Genomic DNA, 16,784 nt, shown 5'->3' on the forward strand with positions numbered 1-16,784 from the left:
AAACATGTGATCATGTAAAAAAGTAAGAAAAATGCCCACCCAAATGTTGCTAGGTCATGGTTGCCATGTCAACCAAGTGAATGAGATTTCTTGCAAATTTTGAGGAATTTTGCATCCAAAAAACAACTACTTTGCAGTCATTCGTTTTCAAAACTAGGTTGTATTTAATAATATTTGTAAATATTTTTTAGAAACATGAAACTTAACAAACAAAATAGAAATGTTGTATATAAAAAAATATTTGGCTGAATATTGTCACAACCGCAGAAGCAGAGGTCATTTTTCAATATAGTTCAGAACACAAATTTTACACATTTTGTATGAACAAATTAGACATTTTTGCATCCACCTCCATTTAACCTGGGGTTATGAATAAAAAGTATCAATGTTTCTAATAAAAAAATTGTAACAAAATGTTTGGGAAATAAGGTTCTAGGTTGGTTGCTATGAAAACAAAAATGTGTCATTTTTGCCTTTTTACCACTAAAATGTAGCCATTTTATTAAAATAATCCACAAACAGAAATAAGTATTGAATGACTATGATGTGCAAACTATTGGCAATTAAATTACCATAAATTTGTCCAAAGGTCAAAGGTCATTGCTGACCTTGACCTTTGACCTTGTGTATATTAATTGAATTCTGAAAGGAAATATAATAGAAAGAGGCTGCTATACATGGAGAAAATTATCAGGATGTTTTTAAGTCACTGTTTATCAACATATGAAAAATAAAGAGTCAAGGTCATGTCAAAAGTGCTTAGCAACAACCCTTATTTGATCAAAAATGTACCATACATGTTTTCATTCAGAACTATATAAACTTTTCAATAGACCTAACTTCAAAGGTCTAGAGGGTGTCATCACATTAGTTGTAAACAATCATTCCTGTAAAATGTAAAACTGCCTAGCAACCATTTATTTCTATTAGGAAAATGCCTAGCAACCATCGATTTATATTGAAAAAGTGCATAGCAACCAATTAATTATTTAGAAAAACTGCACAGCAAGAGTTTATTTTAGATTTCATTTGGACAAAAAAAAAGAAAAATATAATATCAAAAACGCATGTCTAACCCGGAAAAGTAAATAATATAGCAAATTTAATTTCATGAGACTTATTACACATATATACAACAATTTTAAAGATGTCGGCTGATGAGACAACTCCACAGAAGACAACCAAATGTTATTTAAAGACAAATTATTTATATCTACAAGAAGAACAGAAAATGAATATAACTGCTAAGAGATCGGCCAGTTTATTTTGGTTGGAGTTGGCCTTTCAAGCAAAGAAGTTATGCATAGACAATATATTCATTTTCACTCGTTATAACTTATAAGGCTTGACTATTTCATATTTTTCGTCGATTTTTTTTTCATTGCGTACACACTGTTTTTGTATTTTAAATAGTTTTAGATGTGCTTCTAAATGTACAGAAATTGGTTTTTAGCATGTTTTGGGCAATATTATTTATCTTCTGATCAAGACACTATCACATTCATTTCGTTAAACTTCCATCATCCTCATCACAAAAGATAAAATGCTCTTTCCGAACTAATATAACTACCCTGCATCTATGCATTGATTTTTTTGTATATCAGCAGTGGAAGAGTAAAAGAAATATTAAAAAATACGTTGTGTGTTTAGCAAAAGTTATTTTAACAGAGTCTCAGTTCCAATTGAGATTTAGTAATCAAACAGGCCAATCAGGACCCCTTTTGGTCCCAAAATATAGAATTATAACCTTTGCTTAAAAAGTATAATCTATCGCTATTTATAAGAAAGAAGAAAGTGTGTTAGATAAATATGAGTCGTCTTTGACAACACAGTGAAACAAGCGTTAAGAAATTGAACACTTACTTATACAAAATTAATGTTGAGACAAGACATGAATTCGACAAATTCCATTTTAGACTGAAAACATTCTAAAAATGAATTGTAATAGCAAATTGGATTTATTTCCATATTTGAACTTGAATTTAAGTATTTGTAATGACCAAATCAGTTCAAATCTTTAACACAAATATACATTCCCCATTTATGTTTTTTGTCTATTATCTTGAAAACAATTAAAGAGAAATAGAGAAAAATAGATTATCAGCAGCACTAGATCTTCTTCGTCGAAATCGTCAGCTGATTTTTATTGTAGTTATTGTCCTATAAAGAATGTGTGTGCGTCTTTGCCTAATATCAAAAATACCATATTATAGCAGAAAGAATCTATCAACAAGACACGATTACAAATAATGTAACATGGTTAAGATATATCATTTAAATAGAATTAAATAGAATTAAATAGACTTTTTGCTATTTTTCAAGCTACGAGTCATTGAAAATTGCCTATATTTGGTTAGATTGTTCTTGAAAAAACACACTTGTGTGCATATAAAATTCTTTGAGATAGAATTTTGCATAATTGTAGGAAGACATGTTTCATCATATGTTTTAAGAAAATAAAAAGAAACAATGGTATCACTGAACTCGTTTTCTCGCTACAAGTAATAATTTAAAAAAATCACTATTAGTCCAGTATATTGTTTTTTATTGAAAGAATTATCTCCTCTTAAATGGCTCACTTGAAAAGAAAAACTGTAGTAAAAAAATAAGGACAATTGTTTCATTTTTATTAAATTGATGTTGCTAGATTCATAGTTCAGTGGTCACAAATCACCTTTTTATTAACCGTTGCTCAGGAATATTTCTGTTGCTAAGTAGTTGCTAAGCAATTTGTGAACTCAAATTGAAGAGACTATTCATTTGTAACTTCAAGTTGTTCTCAAATCAACCATCTTATCTGGAAAATATGGTTATTTGTACAGATACATCCATTCGTATGTGCTAATTATGCTAGATTATGTAGTAAAAATGGTTGCTAGGCAACATTCTTTTTACCGGAACAAAAAAAAATCATTTTTTTTTAAATTCTATAATAAGTCTAGCAATAGTATGAATTAAGACTTCTTTTGAGAGGGGGCAAAAAAAGCCCCTTTTCATAGGTACCTTCTCCTCTGCGATTTAGGCAAATAACCAGACCAATTTGTACTGTGATTGTGCAATCTTAGATGGCAGTATACCATTAATCTACTTTAAATTCATTTGACAACCCCTAATAAGAGTAAATACCCTTGAAAGTCAATTTGGGATAACTATCGTCATTTAGTATCAACATAAATATATATCAATATAGAATAAGCTAAGTATAGCTACAAGAGTAACTAAAAAAGAGTACATAACTAGGATAAGGAAACAAGAAAAAATGCTGTAATTTGAATTTTTCTCCTTTAGTACTAGTATTCATTAAAAGGCAAAACGCCTATATGGAGTAAAATGATATTTTCGAATATTTTGATTGATAAATGATTGAGTCTTGTTGGTAATTTTTATTATGAAATTGTTCATTTATCCATATAAGATTTAATAAAAATAATGTTTTGTTACATTACCTTTTTACATGCGTTGAAGATTCAAGATTAAGAACAGAGTAAACTCATGTATGTGAATTATTTAAGAAACACAATACCTGTTTTTTAAGGAAATTTGAGAGTCTAAATGGAAGAATGAATTATAACTTTAGTAAAGCACCAATACAAGGATGGTTGCTATGCATTTTCTGATTATGTGAGAATGGCTGGTAAAGTTTATATTGAAAATATTGACCCCTCAACTTTTAATTAGCTTGTATATCATAGTTAATATCAATCTGAACCCAACTATGTATGGTTGCTAGGTACTTTTATATCAAGTAAGGGTCGTTGCTAAGAACTTTTAACATGACCTTGACTTCTGGCATTTTACTTTCTAGCAAAATGTAAGCAAAATTGTATCTAAACACTTTTTCTAAATACTTTTGGGGTTTATTTGATAAAATTTCCAACAAAATTAAATACAAAAAGACCAAAGGTCAAAGTCAAGGTCATTAATAACCTTTGCCCTTGAGGTCAACTTTCAGGTCATTGAATGCACAACATGTCCCAAGTGATTTTTATTTTGTATTTGTCACTCTTTTTAAACTATTTAAAATAAGAATGTCAAAATTTTTCTTCAAAATACCAAAAAATTACACTTTTATGTTCCTATAGCAACCACCCTAGCAACCTATTTCCCAAACCTTTAATGATAAATTAATCCTAGGCAACAGTCATAATTTACATTTATCACTTTAGTATAATTGGTTGTGGATGCAAAAGTGTAAAATTATGTTATGCAAAATGCCTATAATTTGCCTTTTTGAATACATTGAAAATTCCACTATTTGAACCAGTGCTGCCCCCTTCTTTCCCTTTTGTCAGAAATAAATTGTATCTTTCATCTTACTCATAAAGTGTTATATTTTAATGAATTATAGTCAAAATATTCAAAAAACTTGAAATGTATGCATGATAACTGCTTAAAATGGGTCATGTTTAATCCTCAAAATGTGCATTTTTGAGGCAAAATCCAAGGGGACCCGTAACCATGGCAACGAGGGCATAAACAAAATTTTTGTCAACATTTTTCTTGTTAATTTATCGATAGCTACCAACAGACCAAGTTTCAAGAAAATCTGAGACTATGCGTGCCGCAACTTGGTTGGTAATTACAGAGAATTGCTATTAATTACGTCTTTAACTAATTCCACTGAATGTTGGATGTGAACTGCTATATACTTTAGTTTTTAATTTTGAAAATGTTATTTGATGCAACGAGCTTTGAGCTCTCTTTCAGTAACAGCGAGTACTCTAAGATCAGTACTAAGTCCTTTTATACAGTTTTTTTTTTGTTTTGTGATTTGTATCCAACGGATAAGCTAATTTTTCCCGTTCAACTGATATTTATAATTTGTTTTGTGTCATGCTGTTACACTACTCTCCAAAGTAAGGGCAGGGTTTACCCACCACATTATGTATATGCCTGCCCCAGGCTAAAGACTGTAATATAGTGGTTATCCTTTTAAACTGTATATCATATTTGTTTCTGTTCATTAGTTTGTACATAAATCAAACCGTTAGTTTTTTGTTGTTTGAATTTACAAACATATGAGCAAATGAGCTCATTGTACGGTCATCACCAATGAGCAAAGTTTATACAGCAAATTCAGCTAGAAAAGGCCGCAAAATGAAAAGTGTAAAACAATTGAATCGAAAAAAACCCAACCTAATGTATGTACAACATAATAAACAAAAAACAAATATGTAGCATAGAAACAAACGACAACCACTGATTTGAAGGCTCCTGACTAGGGACGTATATGCCATTTTCCAACTGATTCGTACAGTTTGTATAATCATATCCCAAAGAAGGATTACCTATAAATTAATCTTTGATGCGAATAAACTGTTTACATAGATATTTCGCGAATATACATTATTGACATAGTATAAAAAACAAATGTTATCAAAGGTACCAGGCTTATAATTCAATACGAAAGACGCGCGTTCCGTCTGCATAAGACTCCCCATTGACACTCAGATCAAAACAGTAATAAAGCCAAACAAGTACAAAGTTCAAGAGCATGAGGGCCAAAAATTCAAAAACACGTTGTGTCAAATACAGTTAGGTAATCAATGCCTGGGATAATTAAATCTTTAGTATTTCTTAAAGTTCTTACATTTGTAAACAGGAAACTTATAAAAATGTCATTTCTAAGATTACATTTTTACCCTAATTAAATCATGAAATATATGACGACTATCAAGTTTTAGTTTATTTACCCGTGCACTTTTTTAGTGGAAGTAGGTGTCATCACGAATTACATATATCATTTTAGAAAAAGGTTAATTTTTCTATAACACGCTTTTTTTTTGTTCATCAGTCAAACTAACGGATTCAAGTGAAACATATTTGTAATTTAATCTAACACAAGTAATACGTCGATAGAACTAATAACTCTGGTTTCATAGACAGGTGATGCATTAATTCAAAGCTTTACTTAAGCTTTTAGACTAGATTATCTTAAAACTTATGTTAAGAGGTTTGAATAACTCCAGAATATTAAAATAAAAATTAGAAGAGCAGGTATGATTGTCAATAAGTCAAATCTCCATAAGAATCCAAACGAAAAAGAAATTAACAACTATAAGTCACCGTAGAATTACTCTTTTGCTACCTAAACAATCAAACAACAAATTAATCTTTCATTTGATAAATGCGAATCCGTGATTTTTGTGCGATTTTATTCTTGTCTATTTGATGGAAAATTTAAAAATTCAATATTATTCTTAGGTGCGAAATCAGTTAGAACAACAGGAAAACCATTCTTAACATATTTGAGATAAAGCAAAAAAAAAGATTCTTTCATTTATGTATCTTTGTCGATACCTCTCATCGTGAGCTGTTACTACCCAAGAGTTTATTTGATTATAGACTAACAAGTCTATTATGCAGTTTATTAATGATATCATTGTACCAAAAACTAAAGGTAATGTCTTTTATGCAGAATATGTGTACGACAGTTATTTACGTTACTTTTCGGTCACTATGTTTACCCGTAAACTTTAACTCATTTATAAAATGTTAGTGCCAATCGCACGTGGTGGAGGTAATTCCCAAGTCACGTGGTGCCATGCTAACTAAATTATGATACATACTTTAATACTTACCCGGAGTAATGGATGTAACTGCAGATGTAAAAAGATTATTTTGTGTTGTTTTACCTGTAGTTTCTACATTATTTTGGGATGTAGTTTTTGTTGTTGGTACTGTGACTGTAGTTGTTTTTGTTGTTGGTACTGTGACTGTAGTTGTTTTTGTTGTTGGTACTGTGACTGTAGTTGTTTTTGTTGTTTGTAAGTCAACAGGAGTTGTTGATTTCGTTGTTTTGGTGTCATTAGTCATTTTTGGTGGTGTTACATCGTAAGTAGTTGGATCTGCTGTTTCGACGTTACTTCCTTGGGCTGTAAATATAACAACAGCAGATTGAAGACTGATGATTTTTTAAACATATGATAATACGTTATGAGGGAACCGACACTTGGGTATTCTTAATATCCCTTAAGAGTTAGCATTAACATTCTTAACATATTAGAGATAAATAACAGCAATAAAAATTTATTTAAATATCTTTGTCGGTACCTCTCATAGTTAGCTGTAACTACCCAAGAGTTTATTTGACTATAGACTTACAAGTCTTTTATGCAGTTTATTAATGATATCACTAAACCAAAAACTAAACTGAAATATTTCATGTAGAATATGCGTTCGACAGTTATTTACGTTAATTTTGGTCACTATGTTTACCCGTACACTTTTAACTCATTTATAAAATGTTGGTGCCAATCGCACGTGGTGGAAGTAATTCCAAAGTCACGTGATGCTATGCTAACTAAATTATGATCAATATTTCACTACTTACCCGGAGTAATGGATGTAACTGGCGATGTAAAAAGATTATTTTGTGTTGTTTTACCTGTAGTTTCTACATTATTTTGGGATGTAGTTTTTGTTGTTGGTACTGTGACTGTAGTTGTTTTTGTTGTTGGTACTGTGACTGTAGTTGTTTTTGTTGTTGGTACTGTGACTGTAGTTGTTTTTGTTGTTTGTAAGTCAACAGGAGTTGTTGATTTCGTTGTTTTGGTGTCATTAGTCATTTTTGGTGGTGTTACATCGTAAGTAGTTGGATCTGCTGTTTCGACGTTACTTCCTTGGGCTGTAAATATAATAACAGCAGATTGAAGACTGATGATTTTTTAAACATATGATAATACGTTATGAGGGAACCGACACTTGGGTATTCTTAATATCCCTTAGGAGTTAGCATTAACATTCTTAACATATTAGAGATAAATAACAGCAATAAAAATTTATTTAAATATCTTTGTCGGTACCTCTCATAGTTAGCTGTAACTACCCGAGGGTTTATTTGACTATAGACTTACAAGTCTTTTATGCAGTTTATTAATGATATCACTAAACCAAAAACTAAACTGAAATATTTCATGTACAATATGCGTTCGACAGTTATTTACGTTAATTTTTGGTCACTATGTTTACCCGTACACTTTTAACTTATTTATAAAATGTTGGTGCCAATCGCACGTGGTGGAAGTAATTCCAAAGTCACGTGATGCTATGCTAACTAAATTATGATCCATATTTCACTACTTACCCGGAGTAATGGATGTAACTGGCGATGTAAAAAGATTATTTTGTGTTGTTTTACCTGTAGTTTCTACATTATTTTGGGATGTAGTTTTTGTTGTTGGTACTGTGACTGTAGTTGTTTTTGTTGTTTGTAAGTCAACAGGAGTTGTTGATTTCGTTGTTTTGGTGTCATTAGTCATTTTTGGTGGTGTTACATCGTAAGTAGTTGTTTTTGTTGTTGGTGCGTCAGCAGGAGTTGTTGCCTTTGTTATGGTGTCAGTAGTTTTTTTTGGTTGTGTTACATTGTCAGTAGTTGGTTCTGCTGTTACGACGTTACTTCCTTGTGCTGTAAATATAATAACAAAAGATTGAAAGACTGATGATTGTTTAACATATAAAAATACGTTATAAGGGAGCAGACATTTTAGTATTCTACATCATATTACTTTTATGAGATAGACGGTAGTAGTGTATATTCACATTAAACTTTTAATCAATAAATTTGTTTATAACTTTAATTTTCTTCCAAGTAAGTATACACATTTCGCTGGTGATCCATTAGATGGATCTGATGTAGAGTTGTCGCTTGTTTAGACGTCCTTATAAGATAATTATTTCTGTGACTTTATCTTACGATATTTTACGACAGGTAATTTTGCTAATCTGCAATCAATTGCATCTTCATGTCATATATATCATGTACTGTTTTACAACTCTAGATTGTACTGACGAGGAAATGTAACACTAGGCCACCGAAAGCTGATTTTTTTTTACATAAGTTCAGTCTAGTTGGCTGAGTTGTCTGAAGCGCTGTCGATGGAAGAACAAACATTTGCTTCCACAAACTTGCAGAATAAACATTGCTGTGCTAATATTTAAGGTAATTATATGTGTATAAAAATATCTTATATAGTAATTAATATATTATAAGTTATCTATGTTCATATCCGTAGATCTGTATATTTTAACCTGAAGTACCCAAGTACACCATGAGGCGTAGCCGAAGGGTGTACAGGGTACTAAAGGGTGTTTAAATATCGTTATCTACGGATATGAACGTAGATAACTAATTTATCCCCGGTCTTAGTCCGAATCGGGCGAGTTTTATGGAAATTCTGGTACAAAGTGTAACGTGAAAACAACGGTTTTTTCTTCATTATCTAAAAAAGTTTTATTGAAATTTGGAAATTTTACATAGTTCCTACGGGGGGTAGGGTACTACCTTAGGTAGAACCCGACAGGTAGTCAAATATAAGACGTTTTAAATACGGAGACAGAGAAACTGGATTGAGTCAAATTTAGAGTTACGTCATAGATGGTTTGACGTCAACGTGGGTCATTTGCATAGCTAGGTCAGTAGTCCCATTCCTTGAAAATGTGGCAGTCAAGTGATGCATTTAATGGAATGAGTGTAAATGATCGGCATAATAGGACAAAATCGTTTATGAATTAAATGTTTAATTACAAACATCATGGAAAATCTACAGAATTCAATACTTCACAAGGAGCAATCATTGAACTAAGGAAAACTTGCGTGAAGTTCCCCGGGATAATGGTTAGCAACGTCCGGGATATGGGTTAGCAACACCCAGGGGCTATGGGTTTTATAACGTTGTGCGTTAACCAATCAAAATCCTAGATATATACTAAGCCGGGGACAAATTTCTACAAAACTGTATGAAAATATTGTAACTAAGTGAAAAAGTAGTGTTTGTTAAGTTAAAAAAAAGTTATAATCATGTATTAGCGTAGAGGAGCATGCTGGTCGGAACTTGAACTGCCGGTGATTTGGAATCAAGTAATACCCACCTGACCATGGATCTGTTGTAGTTCCGTGAAATGTAAGGGACCAGCTGTCTAAGGTTACTGGAAATATAATGTTGGTTAAAAAAAGATATATATTTTATATTTTTATATGTAATCCATATACAAATTAAGTCATATGAAAAAGATAAACATTACCAAATACATTAATATAACGTTTATAAAAGAGAGTGTGTTGAAAATGATAAAATGATCGAAAAACAAAAACGTAAAACATCAACAAACGACAACCACTGAATTACAGGCTCCTGACTTGGGACATACATACAGTATGTTATGTTCAAACATCGTTGACAATATATTGGAATTTGATGCGAATGTTATACAAGTGAGAGGTTTAGCTAGCTTAAAATCAAGCCAGGAATATGACAGTTGTTATCCATTATTTTGATGTGTTGGAGCTTTTTATTTTGACATTTGATTAGGGACTTTCTTTTTGAATTTTTCTCGGATTTCAGTATTTTTGTGATTTTACTTTTTACTTGGAATGCATATGACTTGTACCTGCTCTAAGAAACATGCCCTTTCAATGCAATATATTTCACACTTTAGAATTAATACCATTGGTCCACCTCGATTTTAAAAATCGACCATAGATAAGCTAAATAGTTATCAAAGGTACCAGGATTATAATTTTATACGCCAGACGCGCGTTTCGTCTACATAAGACTCATCAGTGACGCTCAGATCAAAATAGTTAAAAAGCCAAACAAATACAAAGTTAAAGAGCATTGAGGACCCAAAATTCCAAAAAGTTGTGCCAAATACGGCTAAGGTAATCTACTCCTGGGGTAAGAAAATCCTTAGTTTTTCGAAAACTTCAAAGTTTTGTAAACAGAAAATTTATAAAAATGACAATATAATTGATATTCATGTCAACACCGAAGTGCTGACTACTGGGCTGCTGATACCCTCGGGGACGAAACGTCCACCAGCAGTGGCATCGACCCAGTGGTGTAAATAGTTATCAAAGGTACCAGGATTATAATTTTATACGCCGAGGCGCGTTTCGTCTACACTACAATCGATTTTCTAAAGTTTGTGGAATATAAAATTAGAAAATTATTTAATGTCAGATTCACAAAACGTCGAAACAGCATATCAGTTTCACTTTATTTACAAGGAATTTTTATGGCTTTTTATACTCTGTAATTTCGTCTTTCATTTTACCTTCCAACTGTTTTGTTTCGAGCGCCATTGGTGAGTCTTATGTAGACAAAACGCCCATTTGGCGTACCAAATTTTAACCTAAGTGTTATTTGTATGAGAATGTTTTATTACGCTTTGATATCAAAACTACAAAATTGTGTTGTGTTACCAGTTACTTCCGGCCATTCGGAACTTATTTCCAGGGTCCAGCTTCCAATAGGATTTTCTTTCCAAAAATGAACTGACATAAAATCCCAGGTTTGACTCCCTTCTGCTTGATTATCTACAGCGTCCTGATATCTGAAGTGCAACAAATGACTTTTGGTACCAGATGGAGATACCAAATACAACTTCGTTGCACCTCTGAAACTTGTGTAGGAGAATGTTATATCAGCGACCACGTGCTCAAGATAGTTTATCGACGAACAGTCACCAGATGTTACAATAATGAAATCTGAGGCCGAAGTAGTGGTGCTCCTGTAAGGTACACATGATACTTTTTTAACATTTTAAATAAAATGCCGTACGGTGACTTATATTTGCTTACATTTACATTAAGTGGTCTTTTGTCTCTTGTGGATATTTGTCACACTGATAATCATACCACATCTTATTTTAATATGAATTGCAAAATGTTTTGCCGGAATCGTTTTTTTTTTAAATAAGACTTAAGAATTACCTAACAAAATTTGCAATGCCTAGCCTGGAAAAAAGAACGAAGTGTTCTATGAAGGAAAAGGGATAAACGTGTTCTAGGCTTTCAAAACTTTATTAACATAGACTAATCTGATAATTGTTCATACAGAATACAAGATAAACGTACGTCGATGTATTACTTAGACTGTTTGGATATTATCTAATTAATTTGAAATCATTGTCAGTGCAACAGATTGGTGAATTTGTCATTTGAAAATTAATTTGTTTGCATTCGTTCCAACAACTGCATATGCAAGTTTGCCTGATCTAATTTTTAATCAATACACATTTCGGAATAACGAAATAATGCATTTCCGGTACAACTTACCACCCACAATGTCCAATTAGTCTATTATCCAACATGTTTGCAGTGGAAATATAAACATTATAATACCACAGTTGTGGTTTTGTCAAGATTTGATATATTTTTTTCTGAAATGCAATATTAAAACCATGTGTCTTGATATGCGATGAGGGTTTATGCGATTCCGATAATTCTCATTTCCATTTTTTCTATCTGGACTTTTTAGATATAAAGCATCTGTGAATATTTCTTTTAGAAGCATACAGACTTGTAATATTATTCTTTAGGCCCATTTATCAATATCATCTAAGATAAAAACTTACAAAGAAGGAGACCTTGTAGATGTGTTGCACGTTTGTTGTGTTGGAACTGTCACCCAGATTTTACCATAGCTTACCATAGCATCAGCGTCCATTAAACCAAAACCAAGAATCTGACTGACTAAACATACAAAATATAATGCTATCAGTATTCATCATTCAACTTTCCACCTATTTCAGGCTCAAACTGATATTACCAATATGGATAATTTAAAGTTGACATGTCTTTGGTAGATAAATGTTCCGTTGTTTTCGAATTGTTCCCGTGTGCGGCAAATTCCAAATAGTTTTTTTTTTTAAGAATAAAACTATATACTTTTCCACAATTTGAAAGATTTCTTTTGTTGAAATAATTATATATTCTTTCCCCTGCAATGTTTGTAGGAATCTTTTCGTCTAATTTGAGTTTTCACCATGATTTTTATTTGTTCTGCGCAACACCACGAGTACCACAATTGGCCTGGGAATTTCTAACTCTTCCAGAGCATCTGAAGCTTACCCATTGTTATCATGGTGTGTTATGTGTTACTAAAATATTTTAAAAAAGCTGGAACTTTAAAATTTGTAAATTTATAAACTATTGAGATTGGATGAATCCGATAATCCACGAGTAACTATGTAAGAATCTGTTTCTCTAAGGATTATCAAATAAGTTTTCATTTTTGATGAAAATATATTATCCTCGAGTGCCTTGAACATTCCTTTTTATTCATATTATATACAGGTTATGACCTCTTAACTCCGGAAAATCATTTATTAAGGTCATCGGCAACCACACGCTGATTAACTGTTTTATGGGTCAAGAAATGGTTAAATTGCAAAAAAAATATAGAAACAATGTTTAAGGCCTACTTTGTTATAAAATCAATCCAACGTTTTAAGAATGTAGAGGTCATTATAATAATACACAAATGTTTACAAAATGTATCCGGTTCTTTCTATGTAAATCGTCCCAATCTTAAAAAGCTGAAAACAAATTCAACAAACATCATCTAAGATTTTCCATTAAAACACGCACAGTAATGTTGATGGTGTGAAATACCATGATTTGAAACTGTGGTGCTTTGATGAAAAAATATTATTTACCAACAGTAAACAACGTGTTAATGTTAGTGTTAATTGAATAAAAAGCTAAAAGCTAAAATATAGTTATCTAGATCTGTTCGAGTGCGCAGTTGTACTCGTGTGGATCTTCCAAGATCCGTTTTTGATATCCTTATCACTCAAAAACTCACATTCTTTATTTGCCCCGTTCATTGTCCAATTAGAGTAGGTGTCACTCAAACCACTCCTACTTGATGTGAAAACAATCAGGTGCTGGATGTCTCTCCAAGTTAGGTCAGAACTTTAATGGGTTAAAAAATGGAAAATAAAATAAAATATATAATTAACAAAAGTTAACTCTGAATATGCAATGTAAACGTTTTTAAGTTGGAAAAAAATGTATTACCGGGAACCTAGCATTAGTTAATCAAAATATTCAGTGATAGTCGTTATTCCTGTGAAACGTATTGTTTGTTTTTCGTTCAATATTTTTTACATAAATTATACCATTAGTTTTCATGGGTGATATGGTTTACATGTGCCATATCTCTCGTGTTGAAGAAATCGATAGAAGTAATTAAAAGAACTTACTTTATCACCAGTGTTGGAGAAATCAATAGAAGTGACTAAACGAACTTACTTTGTCTCAAGTTTTAAAAAATCAACTGAAGTGACTAAAAGAACTTACTTTATCTCCATTTTTATAGAAACCAAAAGTAGTTACTAAAAGAACTTACTAACTTTGCTCTAGTGTTAGGGAAATCAGTAGAATCACCGAAAGAACTTACTTTATCACCAGTGTTAAAGAAACCAATAGTAGTGACTAAAAGAACTTACTTTGCCTCTAGTGTTAAAGAATTCAATAGAAGTGACTTAAAGAACTTACTTTATCTCCATTGTTAGAGAAATCAGTAGAAGTGACTAACAGAACTTACTTTATCTCCAGTGTTATAGAAACCAATAGTAGTGACTAAAAGAACTTAATAACTTTGCCTCTAGTGTTAGGGAATCAATAGAATTGACTTAAAGAACTTACTTTATCTCCAGTGTTAAAGAAACCAATAATAGTGACTGAAATAACAGAATAACTTTCATTCTAGTGTTTGGGAAATCAATAGAATTGACCAAAAGAACTTACTGTGTCTCAAGTGTTAGAGACACGAAAAGCAATGACTAACAGAACTCACTTTGTCTCCAGTATAAAGAAATACTTACTTTGCCTCCAGTGTGAGAGATATTATTGAAATGGTGATGTTATGCTATTGTTTCAGAAAAAGGGAGAAGGCTTGGGTCCATTAAAACGTTTAATCCTGCTGCAAATGTTTGCACCTGTCCTAAGTCAGGTATCTGATGTACAGTAGTTGTCGTTTGTTTATGTAATTTATACGTGTTTCTCGGTTTTCGTTTTTTTTTTCTTATATAGATTAGACCGTTGGTTTTTCCCGTTTGAATGGTTTTACACTAGTTATTTTGGGGCCCTTAATAGCTTGTTGTTCGGTGTGAGCCAAGGCTCCGTGTTGAAGGCCGTACATTGACCTATAATGGTTTACTTTTTGTAAATTGTTATTTGGATGGAGAGTTGTCTCATTGGCACTCACACCACATCTTCCTATATCTATGAAAGAACTAACTTTTCCTCCATTGTTACGAGAAATCCAAAGTAGTGACTAAAAGAATTTAATTTGCCCCCACATTTAGAAAAATAAACAGAGGTAACTAAAACACTTACTTTGCCTCCAGTGTTAGAGCAACTATACCAGACACTAAAGGTGCTGAGTACGACGTCCCCTGTATAGCACTTTTGCATTCTGATCCTATTGTAGTAGTTGTCTGAAATTAACATATTTTGATTTGATTTTCCTTCGATATTTTTGTTACAAAAGCCATTGTTATTGATTATATATCATTAGACGTCTTAGTTAACTGGATATGTTAAGTTGTTAATATATTATACATTCGATTCTAAGAAAAAAATCTTAAAATTCTCCACAAACTAACAGGCTATAGAAAATATTTCCCGATCCAACCTGTCGTGGAATTTAAGCGCGATAACAACATAAAATACATCTTAGTGCACAGACAGCATAATTTACTATTTTATAAACAAACAAATAGATGTGGACCATGTGGTAAACATATGCATGTGCATTATGCTCACACTTAAAATCAAACCAAGGTATTTTGTGACAACACCGGGAAAGAATATACCTTTCAGTGACAGATTGTAAAACCGTAGGCGTAGTATATGCTATTAATTGCACAAAATGTGAAAAAGTTATATATGTAGGACAAACGGGTGATACACTATATCAACGTATGCTATTGGACTTTTCAAAAATACGAACAAACAAAATAGAAGATCCGGTAACCAACCACTTCATTTAGCACAAGCATTCGATGGAAAAATTAAAAGTTACCGCCATAGAAAGAGTTTTTGGAACAGAAATTTACAAAAAAACTAAAGAAGCCTTTTGGATAAAAAAAAATAAAAAACTTTAGAACTTGAAGGACTCAATACAATATATGAGCGATAATAAAAATATGTATATTAAAAAAGACATCACGCGGCAAATGAACGTCATATAAGTTATTATAACGTAATGTATCCAAGCGATGTAATTGTTGTTTCAATGTTGTAATTTATTCCAATGAAGAAGGCCGTAATGACCGAAATGTATGGGAATTTGTTTTATAGGTTTTATTATATAATTATATGTATAATTATTAATTAAAGGGGCAGAAAATGAGGCATGTAAAAGCTAAGAGATACGAAAATAAAACCGTAAAAAATATTTATCTGCCTACGAAATAAGGACCCAAAGTAATGCTAACATACATAGTATGTCCGATTGGTATTTATATCTTTTAGTCTCCAAATTACGAGAAGAATTTTGGCTTACGCGTTTAGGTCTTTGTTACTTAGAATAGGACTATAGCCTCATATTGTCTAAATACTGGCTTCAGTTTGGGAAAGTAACTAATTTATCTACGATTTATTGAAGGATTTAATGATAATTGCATATTTTTGACGAACAGACATCAGGTTTTATTTAAACTACACTAGTTACCAAACACCCTATTTCCAGCTAACGACACGGCATATGCAATGGATTCTGTGTTCCCGATTTCTATTAATAGCTATTATCTGTGTTTCCGATTTCTATTAAATGCTATTGTCCGTGTTTCCGATTGCCACTGCAATACAGTGTATTTTCATTCGTTTATAGCAGATTTTAATATGTGGTGCGTATTGCATCTGCAGTCCAATGGTGATAACAGGGTGTTTAACATATCGTGTTTCTATTCCGAGGATGCCTGGTGGCTATTGTGCTGGTAAATTAAACAAAATCATTTCAACCTTCTTTTTTAATTCTGATATGTAATAT

General features: G+C 31.9%; 1 protein-coding gene across 1 annotated transcript in view; it reads right to left on the bottom strand.

Annotated features, from left to right (window-relative positions):
• LOC143066818 (furin-1-like) overlaps positions 1-16,784 on the bottom strand; it is a 42,748-nt gene that overhangs the window by 823 nt on the left and 25,141 nt on the right. The window contains exons 6-13 of the mRNA XM_076239628.1: positions 15,128-15,228; positions 13,590-13,699; positions 12,358-12,475; positions 11,204-11,334; positions 9,871-9,927; positions 8,141-8,407; positions 7,388-7,627; positions 6,636-6,875 (exon numbers count right to left, since the gene is read on the bottom strand). Coding sequence (XP_076095743.1) covers positions 6,636-6,875; positions 7,388-7,627; positions 8,141-8,407; positions 9,871-9,927; positions 11,204-11,334; positions 12,358-12,475; positions 13,590-13,699; positions 15,128-15,228 — 1,264 coding nt within the window. The remainder of the gene's footprint in view (positions 1-6,635; positions 6,876-7,387; positions 7,628-8,140; positions 8,408-9,870; positions 9,928-11,203; positions 11,335-12,357; positions 12,476-13,589; positions 13,700-15,127; positions 15,229-16,784) is intronic.

The sequence above is a fragment of the Mytilus galloprovincialis genome, chromosome 3 (assembly GCF_965363235.1).
Source record: "Mytilus galloprovincialis chromosome 3, xbMytGall1.hap1.1, whole genome shotgun sequence".
NCBI classification, from domain to species: domain Eukaryota; kingdom Metazoa; phylum Mollusca; class Bivalvia; order Mytilida; family Mytilidae; genus Mytilus; species Mytilus galloprovincialis.